The sequence below is a fragment of the Spea bombifrons genome, chromosome 9, assembly GCF_027358695.1.
Source record: "Spea bombifrons isolate aSpeBom1 chromosome 9, aSpeBom1.2.pri, whole genome shotgun sequence".
NCBI classification, from domain to species: Eukaryota; Metazoa; Chordata; class Amphibia; order Anura; family Pelobatidae; genus Spea; species Spea bombifrons.
Genome location: NC_071095.1, coordinates 11,793,462 through 11,815,269, shown reverse-complemented (window position 1 = coordinate 11,815,269; position 21,808 = coordinate 11,793,462). Strand labels below are relative to the sequence as shown.

The 21,808-nt window shown below is 45.5% G+C and overlaps 1 protein-coding gene across 1 annotated transcript; it reads left to right on the top strand.

Moving 5' to 3' along the window:
* Nucleotides 1-5,724: 5,724 nt before the first annotated feature.
* On the top strand, nt 5,725-21,449 carry KCNK13 (potassium two pore domain channel subfamily K member 13). Its single transcript, XM_053475196.1, has 2 exons — nt 5,725-6,061; nt 20,527-21,449. The coding sequence occupies exons 1-2, from the start codon at nt 5,725-5,727 to the stop codon at nt 21,417-21,419; spliced, it is 1,230 nt and encodes a 409-aa protein (XP_053331171.1). The 3' UTR covers nt 21,420-21,449.
* Nucleotides 21,450-21,808: the final 359 nt, after the last annotated feature.

Genomic DNA, 21,808 nt, shown 5'->3' with positions numbered 1-21,808 from the left:
GTTCCAATGGCCCTTTATCACTCCCATCACTCCTGTGTTCCAATGGCCCTTTATCACTCCCATCACTCCTGGGTTCTGATAAAACCTTAGAATAATTCCTTGTGTTTTTAATGATTAATCCCGGAGTTTTGGCATCGATTGCGTGGAAATAAACGATGGTATAGAGATAAGAGCAGAAGGCTGCGAGCGTTGGCTGCGCAAACTCTTTATCAGAGTAAATATTCGCCATCTGTCTGTGTCGGGAACTAAGCGGCGCTCTCTCCCTCTCCCTCTCTCCCTCTCCCCACACGGACCCTTCCCTGATCTCTTCTGTCATATGAACGGGATCAGACGGTTGGGTCGGCCATCACTTTGGTGTAGAAATGAGGGGTATGTGAGAAGAAGCCGGACTTCTCGCTATGGAAACAGCCGGTGGATCCGGTAAATACCCCAATGAGGGTAAATCGGAGGGCAGGCCGGTATCAAGCGGCGGGATTTCCTGAATCCATGTTTATGTCGCGTTTTCTTTGCCATCTTTAGACGTTTTAGTAAATTTGAAGTTTCGGACGAAGCCGTTTGGATGCAGAACGATTCCAGAAAGCGATTTCTCCGGAATGGAAGCTCCTCGTTCTCTGGGGGGTTTGGACTGAATTCCCCCCGAATAGTTCTAACGTTACATAAATCAGCCGAATAGTTCTTGTTATTTCTCGCAAGGCCAACCTGTCCTTAAGAACACAAAGTGCTACTAACATTCTGCAGAAATCACAAAGACGGGGAGCCCGGCAGACGAGCGAATGAATTCAGATTCCGGGGTGCTGAGGAAATGACCAATATGACCACATACACTATATGGACAAAAGTATTGGGACATTGGGAGCGTAGCGTTGTCTTGGTGAGATGAAGGGGGCATCTCATGACGGCGCTTGGCTTCCAGCTTTGTGGGGGCAGTTTGGAGAAGACCCTCTTATATCCCAGCATGACTGCGCCGGGCCCACAAAGCGAGCTCCATAAATACATGGCTGGATGAGTTTGGGGTGGAAGAACTTGACCGGTCGCACACAGCCCTGACCTCATCCCATCGAACACCTTCGGGATGAACGGGAACGGCGATTGTGAGCCGGGCGTCAGAAACGCCCCAAAAGAGCAGAAGCCATTATAGCTGCAAAGGGGGGATGACTTCATATTAATGTCTCTGTATTTAGAATATGATGTCATCATATGTCATCATCATTGGCCATATAGTGTATCGAAGCAAGGAGTCTGCGCATGCAAATCCTTATTTAACTCATCTCAAGTATAAATATTGGGGATTCCGTCACATTATACGGCCATTTATTGCTTTGCCCCCGCAACGTCAGGGTACCCCAAGCATGGCGAGTCCCGTCTAATCTTGCATAACGTGGAGCGGCATTACTTTGAACCACCAAGCGAGTGGCGTCCAGAGAGGGCTTTATATTCAGCGCGAGGCTCGGGGGTTAAAAGTAACGCGAGTTCCGCTGACTCGGCTCCGGTGCCACGATTGGGGTATTTGGAGCTGGCGGCCGGCTGGGCGATATATATACGGCTGCCCAGACCTCAGGGTTACAACCTCTCCAAAAATACAGCAAAATAAAAAAGGCGATTTCAATTAGAAAGCGGTTTCAATCGTTACAGAGCAGAGTTCATTTTCTTTGTCTCTTTTCTTTTTGGGGTAAATCAGTGCGATTCCTGGGTTTTGCGGATCGCGTTTCCATTTAAACAGCCGCACGACGCGCCGGAGTTTATCTCTCCGCTCCCCGTGGAGCTTTCTGTGCAGAAAACGGTGTTTTGGCCGTTCTCGGAATTAACCTCTCCATTCATCCAGTAAAAACATTCTTCCCCCTCTGTCCGCCAGGATAACCTCTTTTAATTGGAGGCTTTTGTGCGAGAAATAATACGGGGCGATCTAATTAACCGAGCCGGCGCATGCGAGCGAGACTTTCTACAAACAATTTATACAATTTATTATTTCTCCCCCAGAGTTACCAGGAAATGGCGTGCGGCTAAAGGGGAAGCGCTTCCACAAGAAATGTATTTCACACGAAGGGACGATTGAAATACCCGCTAGCCCAAAGCCCTGCGCGGCTGAGCAGTGACTACTGGCTGAAATGGCCTAAGCTGGCTCAGACTCCTTCTTGTTTTTGTAAGGTAGTGAAGTTCTACTTTACAGAGAGGGTGGAAGATAAATGGAACAGCCTCCCGGCAGAAGTGGTAAAGGGTAATACAGTGAGGGGATAGATATATGACGAACGCTTTCACACACACACATATATATATATACATAAATACATACACACACTAACACCATACACACATACACATCCAATCGAACACCATATATATATATATATATATATATATAAGCGCACTCTAACACCAATGCTTACACACACACATATATACATACACACACACACTAGCACACAGACTGCACTGGAATCCCATTGGTCAGCCCGAGCAGGTAGTTGGAAGCCGCTTCCTGTTCCCTCCCAGCAGCCCGAGCAGGAAGTTGGAAGGCGCTTCCTGTTCTCTCCCCGGGATGTTTTAGCCAGCGGCGCATGAGCCTCCAGCGCTAGAGATTGTTTCCAGCCGCGCAGGTCCCTCCGTAACGCTATTATCACAGATATCTCAGGGCAACGGGCAATTTAACCCCACAACGGGGCAGACACATGGCGGCTCATGTGTACAGCACAACGGGGAATAATAATGGGTTTTATATTTAGACATTAGTGAAAAGTAAAAGAAAGAGTAATTAGCAGGTCTCGGCTCTCGTGTAGGTGACATTAGATGCTGGAATGTGACGGTTCTTCTTTAACCAGAAGTAACGAGTATCACAGAATCACAACATCTGAATAAATCGGTATTCAGTGCGAATAAAATACCCCGTGGCAGTTACAGAACCCGCCTGTGAAAATGTGATTCAGCACCTCGGACAGCAGCACAGAGTAATCATAGTGTGATAAACGACACATGATACACACTATAATAATAATAATATAAATAATACAATACATCTATAATAATAATAATAATAAAAATAATATATAATATAATAATACAATACATCTATAATAATAATAATAATAAAAATAATATATAATATAATAATACAATACATCTATAATAATAATATATATAATATATAATAATAATACAAATAATAAGAATATATAATAAGCATAAATATATATAATAATAGTATATATAATAATAATAATATCATAATGCAAAATGCATGAATTCGGAATCCCCCCACATGCATTTGCCCCTTTGCTCATCCAAATACATCTCCCGGCACATGATTTACTTACCGCCGGTCGGCTCCAGCACCGGTTCGGAGACCGCTGCACGCGAGGGTCTGCTGAGACCCCCATACACAGGTGTAGAAAGTGCTGCCATTGATTTTAATCATAAAGCGGTCCGTTTCCCCCTCAGGGTGTTTTTTCATTTTGGAAGAATGCGTATTAACCTCTTCATGGAAGATCAGGGTTACTCGGAGTATTTTAATATGCGTTCTCTTATAATAGGGGTTAAACTGCCCCTTTATTGGGATTTCAGCACCCCGGACACCAGCGTAGGGTTACTGGCAGCGAGATTCATATTCATGGACTGTAATATCACCTTCGTATTCTGTAGCGCTGTACAGAGGTGAGATTTAGGGTTTTTTGGCGCTCCAGACTTCTGAGCACCCGGTAGGTGAGCGCTCGGCTTCGGTTACTGATACCTCCGGAGGGGGTCGATGCCGGGGTAACTTTCACAGTGTGTCGGGGGTGCAGCACCTATCACTGCCAGATACCCTGGGTAGCGGCAGCTGCAAGGGGTTATTATGTGCTCTGGGCATCTCTCTGAGCTGCAGCGCCCCTTTATCTCTTCATCCGGCTCACGGAAAACGACACATTAAAGCAACAAGTTCCTTTTGATGTCTCTGGGACTAAATATAAACTGATATCACTGCAGGACGGCGCTTCCTGACCAACGTTATAACCAACAAATTATATTCCTCCCCCCCTATCCCATGCATGTTTAATACCCTCACTGTATTAGCCTCTACCACTTCTGCTGGGAGTCTGCTCCACTTATATACCACCATCTCGGTAAAGTAAAACTCCCTTCCGTTCCATCAGAGCCTCTGACCCTCTAGTCTTAGATTCCGGTCTCTTGTTTTTTAACACTGGCCTGTTCCTAAAGGGTTAAAGGCTGCATGATCTTATTTGTGGAGGATAAACGCATTCCAGGCGTGGGATTTTATAATAAATACAGTGGGCTCTCCTTAGAGTGTTTCCTGGGTTATTAAGGAATATTCTCTTTATCTGGAAACATAAAAATGCATAAAAATCAGAAAAACAGCAAAAATGTAAAGCCACCCCTTTATTGGGTTAATAATCAGGTGCAGGAGGAGGGGGTCCTCTGCGAGGCTGCGGAACCTCCATCCACCACCAGAGGCGCTGTCCTGAGAACCGGCTCAGAAGCCACCAGGGTCTCCCGGAGCAGACATCATCTGGAGAGGAGCAGGGGCCACAGGGGCAGGAGAGGGGGCTCATCGGGGGCGGCAGCTCAGAGCCAAAGACCTGCGGAGGACACGGAAAGCTCGGGAGAGGCGGGGGAGGGGGGGCAGGTGCATGCAGGCTGCAGCAAAGCAGAGAAAGTGCAGACAGCAGAACTTACCCCTGTGCGTGTTAACAAGTGGCAGTCCGGGCAGATCTGCTGGTTGGAGAAGATTTACCCCCCCGAGGGGGGCATATTCTGCGCTTATACATCTCTCAGGGAACAAACCCCACACCCGGTGGGGGAGGGGAGGGGTGAGGTTTCTAATGCCAAACTTGTAATTAATAAGAAATGCACGATGACCCCCGGTGGGTTCCAGATCCCCCAGGGAATGACTGATCCCAGGGTCCAGAAATCCACACAGTGAAGCTGGGTGATGAAGATGAAGCTGATCGAAACAACGGCAGCAGGGAGCACACCTCCGGCTGGCAGCCTCTGTTCAAAGTTGCAGATCGGTTCCTGTCTTCTGCTTCACTACAAGTCATCGTCCTTCCCTTTCTACTAAAGATGGTGAGTCCAGAACCCAGCTCCGGATCCCTGCCCCTGCTGCTGGGGGTCGCTGATGATGCCCAGTAGATCGCAGCGTGTGGAGAAGAGGACCCCCCCCCCCCCGAGGATTGGAGCTGCTTTTCCTTGTTGGGATTTTTGTGAAACCAGGACTGATGATGTTTATGAAGCCACAGCTGCTGAGACAAGCAATTGATTTGCCCCCAAAACCCCATAGTGGGGGGTAAGTGAAACTTCACCAGGGCTTGGAGTGATAGGATTTGCACTATGATGGAAACAAATGCCCCCTGCAAGCACTGCCCATGGAGTTAAGGTACCTGATGCTTTTATCTCTGGGGCAGGTGTGAGGGGCAGGTGTGAGGGGCAGCTGGTGGGGTGGAATCCAGTGCTGGACACATGGGAAGGTATGGCTGCTACAGTTATGGAAATGAGATGGAATTATATAAACGTCACAGAATGAGGTAAAGAAAACGCAGCGTGTTATACAGAGAGGGGCATCTGTGTTCCAGATTAGGATGGAATACGGATGGAATCCTGGGCTTGGATACAACGTTACTCAGATGTCTCTGACCATGAAGGGCTGCCCCTTGGACCATCCATCATCAGACTGGGGCAGGTAAGCAGCTGCCGTTCCTTGAAACCTATGCCCCCGTCCCGGCTGCCCTGGGGCAGATAATGGCTTGTCGTGGTGGCTGCTGTTGTGGTTTTGGTCACTTGAATGAAGACAATGGTCGCTTTCTTCTGCTGGCTGTCCTGATTATTCTCTACATGCTTTGCGGAGCCGCTGTCTTCTCTGCCATCGAGGAGCCCATGGAGAGGGCAGCCAAGGAGAAGTGGCAGAGCAAACTGGACAATTTCACCCAAAAATATAATCTCAGCAAAATGGACCTTCACAACTTCCTGCGGGACTACGAGGAGGCCAACGTGGCTGGAATTCGAGTGGACGCTATAAGACCTCGGTGGGATTTCACGGGGGCTTTCTACTTTGTAGGAACAGTCGTGTCAACAATTGGTAAGTAAACAGATGGCCTTATCTCGCTCGTTGGCCTTTGGTGTTGGTGACATGAGACCCAACCTTACCCAAATGATCTAAAGGGGAGGAAGTTTTACTTTACTGAGAGGGTGGTAGATAAGTGGAGCAGCCTCACAGCAGAAGTGGTAGAGGGTAATACAGTGAGGGGTATTAAACATGCATTGGATAGACATACGGCTCCTGAATCTAAGACGAGACCAACGACTGATTAAGTTTTGAGTCTTTACAGCAGGAGAAACGGCCAACTAGACGGGGGCCGGATGGGGCCGATCTGCTGGCAGGTTCTGGGTTCCTATGCCTACAAAAGTAGTATGTTGCGTGTCGAATTCGGTCAAAAAAGATAAAATATCAGTGCTCTGCTTGTTCATTTCATTGGTTCTCCGCTTTTTTTTTAATGGTTTTCCGCCCCAAACCCCGTGGATACGGATCGTCTCTTAGTTTCAGAAGTGGCTGCCTCTGCGCATGCATTGTGCTCTGTCTTTACTGCAGCCGGCACTCTCTGTGCGAGCTGCTGAGCTGACGCTGCCCGATTACCGCAGGGTCGCGTGACACCTGTTATGTTACCCCGCCGGGTATCACGTGTTATGTTACCCCGCCGGGTTCCACATGTTATTTTACCCCGCCGGGTTCCACGTGTTATGTTACCCCGCCGGGTTCCACGTGTTATGTTACCCCGCCGGGTTCCACGTGTTATGTTACCCCGCTGGGTACCACGTGTTATGTTACCCCGCCGGGTTCCACGTGTTATGTTACCCCGCCGGGTTCCACGTGTTATGTTACCCCGCTGGGTATCACGTGTTATGTTACCCCGCCGGGTTCCACGTGTTATTTTACCCCGCCGGGTTCCACATGTTATTTTACCCCGCCGGGTTCCACGTGTTATGTTACCCCGCCGGGTTCCACGTGTTATGTTACCCCGCCGGGTTCCACGTGTTATGTTACCCCGCCGGGTTCCACGTGTTATGTTACCCCGCTGGGTACCACGTGTTATGTTACCCCGCCGGGTTCCACGTGTTATGTTACCCCGCCGGGTTCCACGTGTTATGTTACCCCGCTGGGTATCACGTGTTATGTTACCCCGCCGGGTTCCACGTGTTATTTTACCCCGCCGGGTTCCACATGTTATGTTACCCCGCCGGGTACCACGTGTTATGTTACCCCGCCGGGTTCCACGTGTTATGTTACCCTGCTGGGTATCACGTGTTATTTTACCCTGCCGGTTTCCACGTGTTATGTTACCCCGCCGGGTTCCACGTGTTATGTTACCCCGCCAGGTACCACGTGTTATGTTACCCCGCTGGGTACCACGTGTTATGTTACCCCGCCGGGTGCCACGTGTTATGTTACCCCGCCGGGTACCCGTGTTAGCCGAATGGGTCTGATCTGCCGGCAGGTTCCGGGTCTCTCCCGGTGTCTCGCTCTCTGCACTGAAACTTTCGTTATCTCTCAAATTAGAGAAATGAAAGAGGTGGAGATCAGAGAATTTCCAGTTCACTCATTGGGTAAAAATGGTGACAGCTTCCTGCAGCTGCTATGATGTCATCCGAATGCAGGCGCTGGAACTTCCCCTTAAAACGATGATTGCATTTACACCGCGGCACCCAGACAGTTAAAGCGGTAACACGGAAGTGTCACCGCGTGAATCCCGGCACATCCCGTGTGATACCTCGGAACTCGTTAACACTCCCGTGGAACACGCTTATATCTGACATCACAGGCGTGACATCGCTTCTCTTCTAAGTGATTTATCTGCAGCAGAAATATTTTCCAGAGAGACGTCCGACGTTCATCTCGAAGGCAATCCCTGTCTTTCAATTCGGAAGAACAGGAGCCCCCCTCAGACCTTGCGTGGCTGCTTTATTATTATTATTATTATTTATTCTTTTATATATCACCATCATATTCCACGGCACTGTACAACGGGCAGACGGGAGGTCACTGCGGCATTAGCCACCCCATTTATAACCTAAAACTAGAGGGTCTTCAAGCAACCAACCAGTGGCTTGAAACATCACTCCATGAAGGAGGAGATCTGCTACAGCGGTGGAGCTGCAGCTTCTCCTAAAGACAATTCATTTTGTGACGTTCTGAAGAATATAAAAAATACTCCCAAAGTGCATTAATACGGATTCTTTGATGAGCGCCCTGCCGGCACCGGCGCTTTCATTATCCGTGCACTACGTACTCCTCTGCCGGGTAGGAATCTGCGACGCATTCATTATCGCGTCAGCTTCCGTCCCGAAGTGTTTGTAATTCAGAGAATATACGCAGAAATACACGGATCTGTGCCCCGGAGAGAATGCGATGGCGTGTAATAATTCACGCGCGGAACAAACAGCAGCCCACGCCACGTGGATCACGGGGAGCCCATAATCAGGGTTTAGTGGGCCAAATGTAATTACAGGGACAGTTTAATGTCCCCGGCACCCTCACCAAAGACGGGGGAATATTTCTATATCTGCAATAAATACAGAAATATGGATTTTTACTTTAATATGCAGTCTTTAAAATGTAAAAAAAATGACTTAGCTTAAGTAGAAGCTGCAGCTCCCCACCTACTCCGCGTTCCAACAATTCTTGCCGCTGATTGGCTGCTTGAAGCAGCCAATCAGCGGCAAGAAAATACCCCCCTCGTTGAAACGAATGGCAGATCTTCAAAGATTTACGTGTCGGAAATGACTAATTTGGCTGCCGTCCTTTCAGGCGCTAAAAAGTGGGAATATTCATCGAAACCTTTTGTTTCAGCTGCAAATTTTATTAAAAAAAAAAAAAAAAAAGAAGAAAGTAAACATCGTTCCGGAGAAAAGAACAAAAGAACAAAAAAAAACCAACCCAGACTCGCTGAAAGAAGCCCTTTCAACGCCCGACGTTCTCCATGGATGGAGTGGGCTTAATTATAACGACTATAATGAACGAGACAAAACGGGAATTCAAACTAATTGGCTGTTAACCCTTTGAGTGTCACTGGGAGTGCAATGCATTCAGATTATTACTTATTGTTTGATATAGCGCCATCATATTCCGTAGCGGGTGTGTGTATATAGATATATATATAATGGGATGCAGGGAGTCCCTGTGCATTTACTGAAAGGGGAGATACCGAGGTGGGTAACAGTCCATGGGAAGGAATCATTCTTACAAAAAAGAAACAACATTTGGGGTGAAAAAGGACCTGCGCAGGCAGGGAACGGGTGCCAGATTTAGATATCAAACTTTTTGGAACAGGTATTTGGATTTATAAACCGGTCACATTATTATTATTATTTATTATTATTTATTATTATTATTATTATTTATTATTATTATTATTATTTATTATTATTATTATTATTATTTATTATTAGTATTATTGCTTTTAATTAATGCTTTTAACTTCCTAGTTTCCCAAGTTGATGAAGAATAGATAATGCGAGGCCAGTTTAACTTCCTGCTCCTTATCAAGAAACTACAACTTCCACTTTTGGTTTTATTTGCCGTTTTTCTTTGCTTTTGTTGGAAGCCAGAAATCCCTTCTCCGCACTCGCGGTCCGTCCTCGTGTTCCAGCCGCCGTGCCGTAGATGGCTCCCGCGTGCCGTATACATCTAGCTGTTCCCTTCATGCCACCCTGCGTGTCTTTGCTGTTCCAACCTATAAACGATCCGTTGAATCCCCCGGAATGCGGGGCGAAGCTTCTTTCTCGTGAGAACGGATCTGTCTGATGTCTCCACACCTGGCTGACGCTCTCTTCCGTGCGATCGATCAGCCTGTCCAGACGGCCCTGACCTTTAATGCGCGACTCCTAAAAAACCAGCCATTTCCAAGCAAATTCTCTGCTATCAACTCGGGAAATTCTGTTACTGGAACCCGAAACCTACGTTAGAACTCGGATCTGAAGCCAAGGATCCAAAGAGTCAGCCGTAAAAATAATATCCAGCGATATTCCAGAGAGATTCCCCCAATGAACCGGCATCACACCGGGCGGCCCCCGTTTCCAGTATGCACGATCAGCTTCACTTCGATATCTCCGAGCTTTAGAACTCTCTAGAAAGCTACCGGGTTAAAAAAAAAAATGCTCAGAGCTTCTAATATTGATATGAAAATGTGGTTTCATTCATAAACATCTCCAGCGTCTCCATTCCCCGCGGCTCATCTGGACGTTTATAAATCTCTGTCAGCGGATCGCGTTCTTCCTCCTTCTTCTTCTTCTTTCTTTGCGATTTTAGAGAAAATGACCGTTTCTTGCTTAAAATGAGGATCTAATCAGCTCTGGGAGCTCTTAACGCATCTCGCCACGCGGATCATCAGACAAAAACAGCTATTTCATCAAAACGATTCTCTTCGGAAACGGGTTCAAATGATCAAATATTTAATAGCTATTTTTTTCTTTTTTTTAATTATTATTATTATTATTATTAATTTCTGCTCCTTTATGTAACCGTAACTCACCTTTATTTTGTGTTACCAAATTCAGAAGGATTTAGCAGCATTTTATTGCTCGCTGGGACGCCCTGTGCAGGAAGTGATGTCACAGGATATGACATATAATGATGCTACAACCAATCAGAATGTATCACCCCGCCGTCTATCACATGGAAATACAATGTTACCAAAATGCCATAAAACACAGCTTTTCCTCCCGCCGGGGTCATCGTCTGCGGTGGATATACTTTAATACATATATTTTATATAAATACTTAGAAATTGGTGCTTAGAACTTCATTCTAGAGCAGAATTGTTATTACATAAGAAACACAGAAACTTCTGATCGGCCCCCGGCGGCCCCCGTCTGTTTCTCCTGCTGGAAAGACTCAAACCTTAATCAGTCGCTGGTCTCGTTAATCGGTGGCTTTTAGGCATATTTTGGGTTTCCCAAGCCTAGCAGGTTAGCGCAGTCGGGCTCCAAACTCCTATAAAGATGCGTCTCTGGAATGGGGGTCCGGCGCGATCTAACATGCAGGCAGCAAGGGGGCTTCCATGTAAACAATCCGGTGCAGAGAGAGACCATCTTCCCAAGATAAATAAGTTCCGATTAATCGATAGTCGGCTCCCTCGGTATACAGGGGCCGGCCGCACTTCCAAGACGATGATGAGATGGGAGAGACCTGCACGGGGTAAATTATCAGGAGGGGGCAACGGATGGGGAGAAGGGGGCAAAATTCCCCTCTATGGCCAGTGTCTGTAATCCACATCGTCATTAGATTCTACTTCCCATTAAGAGTTAAACTATCTTCCTGGGTGATTCGGACTAACGAGAGGAGGGAAGAGATTTAGTATCTGACTCATTAATTCCCTTTAATATCCGGACGGCAGGAAGTCGGCAGCTCAGACCCCGCACCACGAGCCCCCCTCGCCCCGGGATCCCGGCGCCTTTCGCCAGCTCCTCATTTTATAACATTTTATCCACATAGAAGCTTCTATTTTTTACGTTAACTGGCGGAAGGAACGAAAATATCCGCCGGGGGGGAAAAAACAGACTCAGCAGCCGAATATGCCAAGGGTTAACGATAAAAAAAAAAAAAAATCTAAAAAAGCATTCTAAAAAGAGAAAAATGTAAAATGCAAGGAAAGGCAATTATTTTCCAGTATAATTTTTGATCTTCTGCGTGAAGCTCCCGGGGGCCGCAGTAAATTTCTTCCGTTTTACATCCAAATCTTTATACTTTATTTCTTTGTTTTATGGCTGAATCTGCAGTTTTTTTTAGATGAGAAGCAGCGGAATAATTGGATTTTGTTTAATGTCGTTTTCTCGGTACAGTAACGGCGCTAAGTCAATCTGTCCTCGAAAATAACGTTAAAAAAAACGATAATTCTAACAGTTTTTGACAATTTAAAAAAAAAACACTTGTAGCAAAAGATTTGCGCTTACAAATTTCAACTCCCAGGATGCACCCGCCCCCTGCCTTCTGATTGGCTGCTTGCGTTACTGTTTGTTTCAATATTGGTGCAGGAAACAGGAAGTAGGAGGAGAGTTAGATGAGCGCCCAAAGTGTCCCAAAACACATTTTTTTTATATTTTAAATAACACCACAACTTAGAAATGTATACAATTTATATATTTATATATATGTTTATATAATTATATACATTTTGTTTTGCTTATTTTCTCATCTTTTAAACCATAAAATGAATATTGTTTCTGAATGTTTCTGTTATTTTGTTGCAGTTTTAGGATTTTTCGTGTTTTCTATTCCGTATTCGCCGCTCGCTGCACTGTTTGTAACCTTGAAACACTTTATAAATATCCCCACGTTTTACGTTTACTTTTAAAATTATTCATTTGAAGCAATTCAGCTTTTTCTGTAGAATTTCCTACTTGACCCCTTCTGAAAAAGGCGCTCACTGGCCCATTTCTAAAAAAAAAAAAGGAGGAATTTGTTCTTTTTACTCCCGAAATTCTCATGGCCAGAAATGATTTAAAGAGACAGTACGCTATTTTCCCATTGGTCCTTTAGATATACTGTAGATTTATTCATCTGTGCGAAAAAATTTCAGACAAAGACTTTAGATCGACGCTGATTTCTTACCGTAAAAAAAAAAAAAGTTCTACAATTTTACTGAAAATAAATTAAAAAAAAATATATATATAAAAAAAAATAATTTGCTGATAAAAAAAAAAAGATTCATATTTTAATGCGGCCATGCGCGGATTAGCTCCGTGTTGTTACAGTAACAGGCGAGCGCGGAGAGAATAATTCCACGACGGGAATCAGAAAACCATCAAAGGAATAAATTAGCGATGATCCTGAACGGCGACCGATTCATCACAAAACGAGCCTCAGATCAGCGGCCGCGGACGCCGTCCTTACATGATTTATGATTGGCCGATTCCTCGTTCTGCGAACGCTTAAATTATGTAACGTTTATAAAGTGGTGCTGTCGCCATAGTAACCGGGTGTTATGAGTGGTTGCTTCCCTTTTACTACTTTCCGACAGAACTACAAATTCATAATCGGAGGAGGCCGGTGGGCTTCGTTCCCTGCGTTTCTTATCAGAAATAATCCAAACCGTACAGCGACGCGCAAGAGGGGGAGACCCCCAGAGACAGAAGAACATTCTAGATTCAGAGGTCTGGAAATTATTCACTTTAACCCTCAAAGTATCTCCCTGCCCTAATTAACTCCCTAAAACCAAGTTAATTAAGAAACACAGAACCTGCCGGCAGATCGGCCCCATCCGGCCCCCGTCTAGTCCCCCATTTCTCCTGCTGTAAAGACTCAAACCTTGTATGTCTGTCCCATGCATGTTTAATCCCCTCACTGTATTACCCTCTACCACCTCTGCTGGGAGGCTGTTCCACTTATCTGCCGCCCTCTCAGTAAGACATCTCTGCCACATAGAGACAAGCTCACTGATAACCCTCAGCCAGGCTGATGGTGACTGAAGCACAAATACAACTCTGAGCCAAGATATCAACACACATTGTTCTTATTGAGATGACACGCACTCAAACATATAAGTCACGTCTCAACCACACTCACTACACCACTCACAGCACACTCCACACACCAATGCCACACTCAACCGTGTAAAAACACACTCACCACTCTCAGACATACACACAACACTCAACCACACACTCTAAACTCAGCCACACACTTCACTCTCAGCCACAGACACCACACTCAGTCGCAAAAGTACGTTACACTCAATAGCACACTCAGACGGTTTATGGGCCCCTTGGCCCTGGGTTAGAGTGCTGGGAGTTGGATTTGTCTGTTGATGGACGTGGGGTCAGAGCCGCCCCCTCCTGTTTTATTTTTTTGTGTGACTTTATTGTCTTAAATCAAACAGAAATCTCTGTCCTCAGGTATGGGGTCACCGGCTCCACATCATTTTTTTCTGCTTTTCTTCAGTTTGAGCTTTTTTCCCCCAAGATGTGATTTTGCTGATTGTATCGGAGAGAAGTATCCTGCGTCAAACCTGCAGGAGATGAGACCGTGACTCAGGAGTGCAATGAGCTCATGCGCGCCTCGTCTGACACCTGCTCTCCAAAAACAAACTCAAGGACCCCCGCTAATCCCCTTAACCCCTCAAGTGCCTCTGCCTGACGCTCACATTATCATGTCTGTCGGCACACAGCATGCAGCGTTAACGTTATGATGGAAATTGGGCGACATCTGGCCTACTGCCTCGCCCCGAATTACAAATGCCATAGCCTTCAGCTGGCTGAGGATCATGGGAGCTGGAGTTGAGTACCACTGGGGAAAAGAAGCTTTGCTTACTTTGAGAGGGTGGTAGGTAAGTGGAGCAGCCTCCCAGCAGAGGTGGTAGAGGGTAATACAGCGAGGGGATTAAACATGCATGGGATAGACATACGGCTCCTGAATCTAAGACGAGACCAACGACTGATTAAGGTCTGAGTCGTTACAGCAGGAGAAACGGGGGACTAGACGGGGGCCGGATGGGGCCGATCTGCTGAGGATTGAACCATAAACTGATAACCGTAGAAAATTCAAACAGCTCCAAAGCATCAAATGACTGAACCCCCCCAAGGTATCCGCGTCAGGAAGTCCTCCGAAGCCCAACTAAAACACTACAATCCTCCTCAGTAAAGCGCCAGGGTCGCCATAACAACAGCGCATAAAAATATCACATCCTGATCATTGTTTGGGTGGTGCGCGGGGCAGGGGGGGTAATTACAGAATAACCCTCATTGCTGTGATCGCGTGGAGGGGTTATTCCTCTCTGCCGCGGCTCGAATCGTTAGCGTGTAAACGGAGTCTCTCGTTTCTTTTCTTTTTTCTCCGTGTTTTGAAAATTCAATAACGAGGCTTTCACAAAGAACGCTTTATAAAGGCGGAGAGCGATGCAAAACACCGAGTTACACTCGGCTGGCTCAGGTGGGCCGCGGAATATTTATTCATATATTCATGGCATTAGATGTCATTCTCTCCGCCGTGAGTGCCGGGGGGGGGGGGCACCGATCCCTCGTACTCCATCAAGGGAAATAGTCCTGATTGCTCGACTCTCACTAAATTGCGGAGCTATTACCGCATCTATTACCGCATCTCGTCGTAATCTTCTCTCGATGATCAGAACAAATTATTCTTCCTCGTAATTCTCCCAACAGTCCCCCCCCCCGTTCTCTGACATGCATCGCGTTTCTTGTCTTCGTTCCCCGTTTTAATCCTGCATTGGGAGTTTAATTGGATGTAAATATTCTATACGTTTCCCCCGTAATCACTCCCAGGCTTATTCCCGTTCGTCTTCGAAGAGCTTTTCTCACCCACTTAGTGCCGCCGTTCACAGGAATAATCCTTTAATGACTTTAAATTCTGCCGTCATTTATATTTCTTCAGGGAATGCTAAATCATCATGTGACACATAGGCAGCCACTGATAGGTTGTTGCCATAGAAACTGAAAACACTTTTGTTTCTGATTCTGTGCGGTTTTTAATGCGATGAAACCGGAGGAGAGAATAAAATGACAGATCTGCTGAGGATCATTTATATTTATATGTAAGAGAACAATAAATCTGCCCGTATTAATAGAATTCTAAATAAATATTAGTCATTATAAGTAAGTTGGTAAAAACTTTTTTTTTACTACTTCACTTAAAATTAATTTCGGGGATGTTTGGGGACATTTGCCAACATTTTGCTTCAGTGTATCAGAGGACAAAAGCGTTTTCACCAATTCTGTTTTTTTTCTCACTTTTCATTAGATTTCTGCATTCAGATTCATACAAACTGCAGAATTCTGGTAAATTCGTACGAAACCACAAAAACGAGGCCAGAACTTCCTCAAAGCGGCCGAAAACGAAGCAAAAAACTCAAATTTTTAGTCCGAAATACGTGGGCCCGCATTCACCCACACTCTCACTCCCTCTCGTCCACTCTCTCTCACACTCTCTAAATGTTTCCCTGCCTTCTCTGCTGAACACTTCTTTTATCTTCTATCTGCTATTTTCATCCCATAACCCAGCGGGAACTTCCGCCAATATGGTGGCGCTTCCGGTGACGTCCTCTCCCCAACCCTTCACCCAAAGCGCCATCATTCTGCCCTGGGTTCAACTTTGGGGCACCGGGCAATGAATTCCATTCCCGAATTAAAAATGCCCCTAACTTCCGGCCGGACCAAATGGGCCAAAAAAGGATTCAGAGAAATCTTGCTCATGTCTACACGTCGTTGCTCCGTGCCAGGATTCTTTGTGGAAACGATATTGTACGTGAAATCGATACATTGTAGAAAGTTGTACGATAACATTGTCTCATGTGGTTCGTTCCAAAGATACTTTTGTAGCGCTCCAAGTGGCAAAATTTATAAAAGAAAAAAAAACCTTAACATTGTAGCATTTTTGAGCCATCGTAGTCTAGATTCTACGACTGGAAACAAAATTTCAGGGTCAATTAATCATTTTTTTCAATGTTTTTTTTGTCCCAGTTAAATCCAATTAAGAGCCAAGTCAATTGTTCCAAAAGTAACAAAACAAAGCCTAAAACTCAGAATTCTATACATTGTGTTTAATAGTACCGGTGCCAGACTCCACTTGTGCTCGGACAGGGTAAGGTTGGGGGCAGGTAAGCGGAAGGATAATCATTATGTGTTAGGAACGATTAGGAACGAATGTTAACTATAAAGATGGAGTCGGAGTGAAATGAGAGTTTGTTATTTGACTCGAGTCCCTCCGGGTTTGGAGACATGTTTTCCTTCAGGAATATCCCTGCGCAAGCAGAACATCTGCACTCGCAGAACTCCAGAACACGCTCCGGAGCGGCATATGTCTGCACGCAGGAGACACCTGGGGGAACAGGCAGAGATTCCATTAATCACGACCCCAAAAACCTTCTACTCGTTCCTCAGCAGATCCTGTAATAATTCTCCTCTTAATCATGGGGGAAGCTGGATTGGGATGCTGATTAGACAAGGAAAGGGGATTTCACGTCTAGTTCATTCATTTTATGAGCAAAAAGAAGACATAGCGTCCGTGATCGCGCATGACAACCGGCGTAGATCAATGATCGGCTCATAAAGCAGGATGGTACCTGCAGATCCAAAAATATTTTTAGGGGCCTCCAGCTAAACGGCACTGAAAGGGCCCTTTGGCTCGTCTGCCGTCCGAGTCATAGAAACTCAGAATATGGCGGCACGGTGAGCCATAATAGCAACATACATTGTTCTTATTGAGATGACACACGCTCAAACATATCACATCTCAACCACACACACACTACACCACACTCAGCCACACTCACTACACCACTCACAGTACACTACACACACAAACACCACACTCAGCCACACATATCACACTCGGCCACACTCACTACACCACTCACAGTACATTACACACACTACACCACACTCAGCCACACTCACTACACCACTCACAGTACACTACACACACAAACACCACACTCAGCCATGCAAAAACACACACTCAGCCACACACATCACTCCCAGCCACATACACTACTCGCAACATACTACACACACAGACACCACATAAACACATTATATTCAACAACTCACACACACTACACTTCAACCCCCCACTTGCTCTTATCTCATTTTTGTCCCAATAAACCCCATTTATCTGCAGATCTGGAGCCGCCGTTGCTGTCGGTCATGTGATATTTTGGGCGACTTTCCCGGCTCAATCACCACACTGAGCTGATGCTTTACGGCGATGCTAATGAAGTCCGTTCCTCCATAGACTTTCATTAGGCAGAATAATGTAAACCACAGACCTCCCGAGACCTTCTTAATCCTTTGATGGGTAATTCCGCCGTCTCGTTCTGGTTTCGTTAATAATACGCGTAGAGAGTGACGTTAATTGGCGTTCTAATTAACAGGATGCTCCGAGACCCCGTCAGTAACAGTCAGGTTTTATATCCATGTTGTTTGTGATTCGGAGGCTGACTCTTCCCCTTTTTTCTAAAAGAATTTACATCATGAAGCTCGGATGACGCTGATTGCTATTGGTTGGGGCCGGGTAATTATACGCTGGATCCCGTTAAACACAGCACTCCCTCAAAAAGAAATTATGCATTTGCCTAGATAGCTGGGTTGTAGGTGTGGTTAAATGATAGCCCCACCCATATCTGCCCACACCACACCCATTTTGCTATGCTCCACCCAATTCACCTTTACCCCACCCACAGTTTTTAAGTGGGTGTCTGTAGCAGCTTCGGGGCAGTTATCTGTACCCTGCCCTGACTGGGGGCAGATCTTTTTCGAAGGCGTCTTTCATTATATTTGTATTAATAATTAATTTTAAAATGTTAATATTTTTATGATTTTATTCTGTGTGTCGGCGATATATATATTTATATAAGGACGTTGTACGATACGAGGGACGGTATCCATAGCGCACAATGTGCTATTAATCCAAACTAATCTTTTCTCTCAATAAATGCCTCCCAGGATCCAAATCATCATTAAATATCAGTCGTTAGGGGCACTTTCTATTGTATTATAGCCGGGGGTTCAAAAGTTCCGTAAAGGTTAATTATCTATAATAACCTCGTTAGGTCTAATTATATTTGTGAAACGCACAGGACTTCCGGCTCTTCGTATAGACGCAGGGATAATAAGGTTGTGGAGGGGAGCGCAAAGCACTGTAAGCCTTCCAAAAAGTCAACATGGACCCTCCTCGGAGACCTTTATATTCGTTTGGCTAATAAGGTGTTAATTTGCCCGAAAACCACAAACCATTTTATGTTTTCTTTATACCCCTCCGATAAATCGGCACGAAATGCAGCTTGTTAAACCCACGGCTCCGGAAACCTTCTAATCCCCCCCTAAAACTCGTTAACCCCGCTTGGGTATCATGAAATAAAAAGCCGTTAATTAAAGGGACATGCAGACTAATTGACTAATTATTTACCAACATGCTGTGTATATAACGTTGCCCCCCTTGGGGAATTGAAAGGGTTAATAGCACGCTTCATTTTCTGTGGGTTCGGTGCTTTGTATATGGAGAGGACTCGGTAAAGGAGACGGGGAATTGCAGACACCTTGAGGGTGACGGACCTGTGGTCTTTGGGAGGTGAGGAGACACAGATTAACCCCTCGGGTGCCAGGTCATTAATACTCCTATGTAAAGGCACTTGGGGCTTAGGCAGGAATCTCAGTAAATGTACAGGAGGCGGGTGAATAATGTGTTAAAGTGCGTGCGTTATCAGTGCAGGGTAACGAAGGGGCGGCAATCACGGTTCGGATCGATGGTAGCAGAAACGTTACGCGATATTTAATGGGAGACCAGTAATCAGAAGCTTTCAGGACACGGAGGTCTCTAAGTTAATATGGTTACAATAGTTGAAGTTGTCTCCCTCTTTCATGCATAAAGAGCACAGAGTAGTCGTATGAAGTACACATCATGGCCCACGGGCTAGTCAAGGCCATTGGAGTGTTTAGGAGGTCACACAGCCCCGGTATAATTAGCGTTCTGGGTACAGTGCTGCGCTGCAGCTTCTTTTCTATGTTTTCGCCTTCAGTATTTTGATGTCAGAGCCGTTTTGGCTTTAGAGAAGCTATGAATTTGTGAACCAAAAAGTGTCAAAAAGATCTTTGGTTTAAATGGAATTTTGATTTTTATTTGGATTGTTATTAACCCAAGGGATTGTTGTAACGATCAAGAGTTACAGACGAGGGCATGCGAGTTCAATGAGTACTTCAATCTCCCCATCTAATCCTTGCTACCCCCTGCCCCACAATAATTTTATTCATAATAATTTATTTTATTTGTGTTTATTTTTAATTCCATAGGTGTTGTGTGAGTTAAGACGAGGACATGCAAGTTCACATTGAACTCAGATGCCCTCGCCTCTAACTCACAAAATGTGAAGTCACGTGCTCTTGCGTGATGAGTGAATCTGTGAGCTGTTTCGCGGATGTATGCAAGCGCATTAGACTGGATTCAAAAATGGTCAGTTGAGTTAACCCTTACATGTACTGATGACTCCACTTAGTCGAGTAGACCCAAAACAGTTGTTGTCTACAAACAATATATCGCGATGGGTACTTCGTCCAGTATATGGGGTCTTTTAACTTACAAGACTAAGTAACGTAACACTCACCTCGTCTCACTTCCATTTAATGCAAACAATAATTTCAACATTATTTATGGCGTTTGGCGATAAGTCTGATGTGATCATGATTTTTTTTTTGTTAAATTAGAACAACCCCAATTATAATCTTTCAAACAAATCCAAAAAGGTAGACGTTGGGCGCAGCTGGTACACTTGGCGGGCGTTCTAAATATTTTTTGATCTGTACATTGTTATAGCAGATACTAAAATCAAATTATATTTGTGCGAAATGCGCTGGCCCTTTGTCCCATTTGACATTTCTGTTTTCCATTCAGTCTGTTAACAAAAGTGGAAAATGTCATTGTTGGAAAACCCGTAGAGTCTGTCGTCCTCTGTATCAGATGAAACGCACTTTTTGATTATGGTCTCTTGTTCTGACAATTGTCTCGCCCGTCTTCTCCTAAACCAATTTCCTTTTTATACCTTCCAGGGTTTGGAATGACGACTCCCGCCACAGTAGCAGGGAAAATTTTCCTTATCTTCTACGGTCTCGTTGGATGCGCGGCCACCATATTGTTTTTTAACCTTTTTCTGGAACGCTTGATCACGGTCATCGCTTACATCATGAAGTCCTTTCACGAGAGGCAGCTAAGAAGGAAGGAAGGCCTACCTCCCGAAACGCGCCGGGGTTCTGGTAACTCAGAGGTGGACAGTCTCGCCGGGTGGAAACCTTCCGTGTATTATGTGATGGTGATTCTATGTGTGGCCTCCGTCATCATCTCCTGCTGCGCTTCCGCCATGTACTCTCCCATCGAAGCATGGAACTACTTCGATTCACTTTATTTCTGCTTTGTTGCCTTCAGCACTATAGGTTTTGGGGACATGGTCAGTAGCCAAAAAGCCAAATATGAGAGCCAGGGACTTTACCGATTGGGTAATTTTATATTCATACTCATGGGGGTCTGCTGTATGTATTCATTATTTAATGTTATCTCCATAGTGATTAAGCAATGCGTCAACTGGATACTTAGGAAACTAGAATGCAGGTGTTGCCTGAGATGCCAAAGAAAACTGTTCAGGTCCAGGAGGAACGTGGTTATGCCGGGAAATGTTCGAACTAGACGGAACATCTCCATAGAGACAGACGGCGTGTACGAGAGCGAAACGGACGGGAGGAGAATGTCTGGAGAGATGATCTCCATGAAGGACTTCCTGGCCTCCAACAAAGTCTCGTTGGCAATCATGCAGAAGCAGCTCTCGGAGACAGCCAACGGTTGCCCGAGACAAATCGGGGGGAGCTCCAGACACAATGGTTTCTCGGGTGGCGTGGGAGCATTAGCTATTATGAATAACCGGCTGGCAGAAACTAGTGTGGACCGGTGAAAATCCTTGGCCAGGAAAGATTGAAAAAAATGGTGGGTTTTTTGCAGAATGCGTGAATCCTCGTTCATCGGTGCTGGAGGGGACGGAGCGGAGGAGAATAATGTGCCGAATGTTACTCCAGGTGTAGAACCTGCTTTGCTCATTAAGTCTCTTTGCGCGTAGACTCTTTCCACCCTCGTTTCTGGGGTCTGAGGTGTTCATGGTCTGTCAGCTGGTGGTTTAAGTTGGAGACTTTGATGACATCATCATCATGTGCTCATACTCCAGCGGGTTGGTTTGATATTCACATTCTGCGGGGTCGTTCGATAAATGCCGACCGGGAAGCTGTGCGGGAAGCGGCTGAAATTTGAGGATTTTACAAATTGGGCAGATTTACACCAACAAAATAA

Excerpts from the sequence above, each read along its gene's own strand:
- KCNK13 (XM_053475196.1), top strand. The coding sequence starts at position 5,725 with ATGGCTTGTCGTGGTGGCTGCTGTTGTGGTTTTGGTCACTTGAATGAA. Across the intron at positions 6,062-20,526 it reads AACAGTCGTGTCAACAATTG|GGTTTGGAATGACGACTCCC; the intron begins GTAAGTAAACAG and ends TATACCTTCCAG.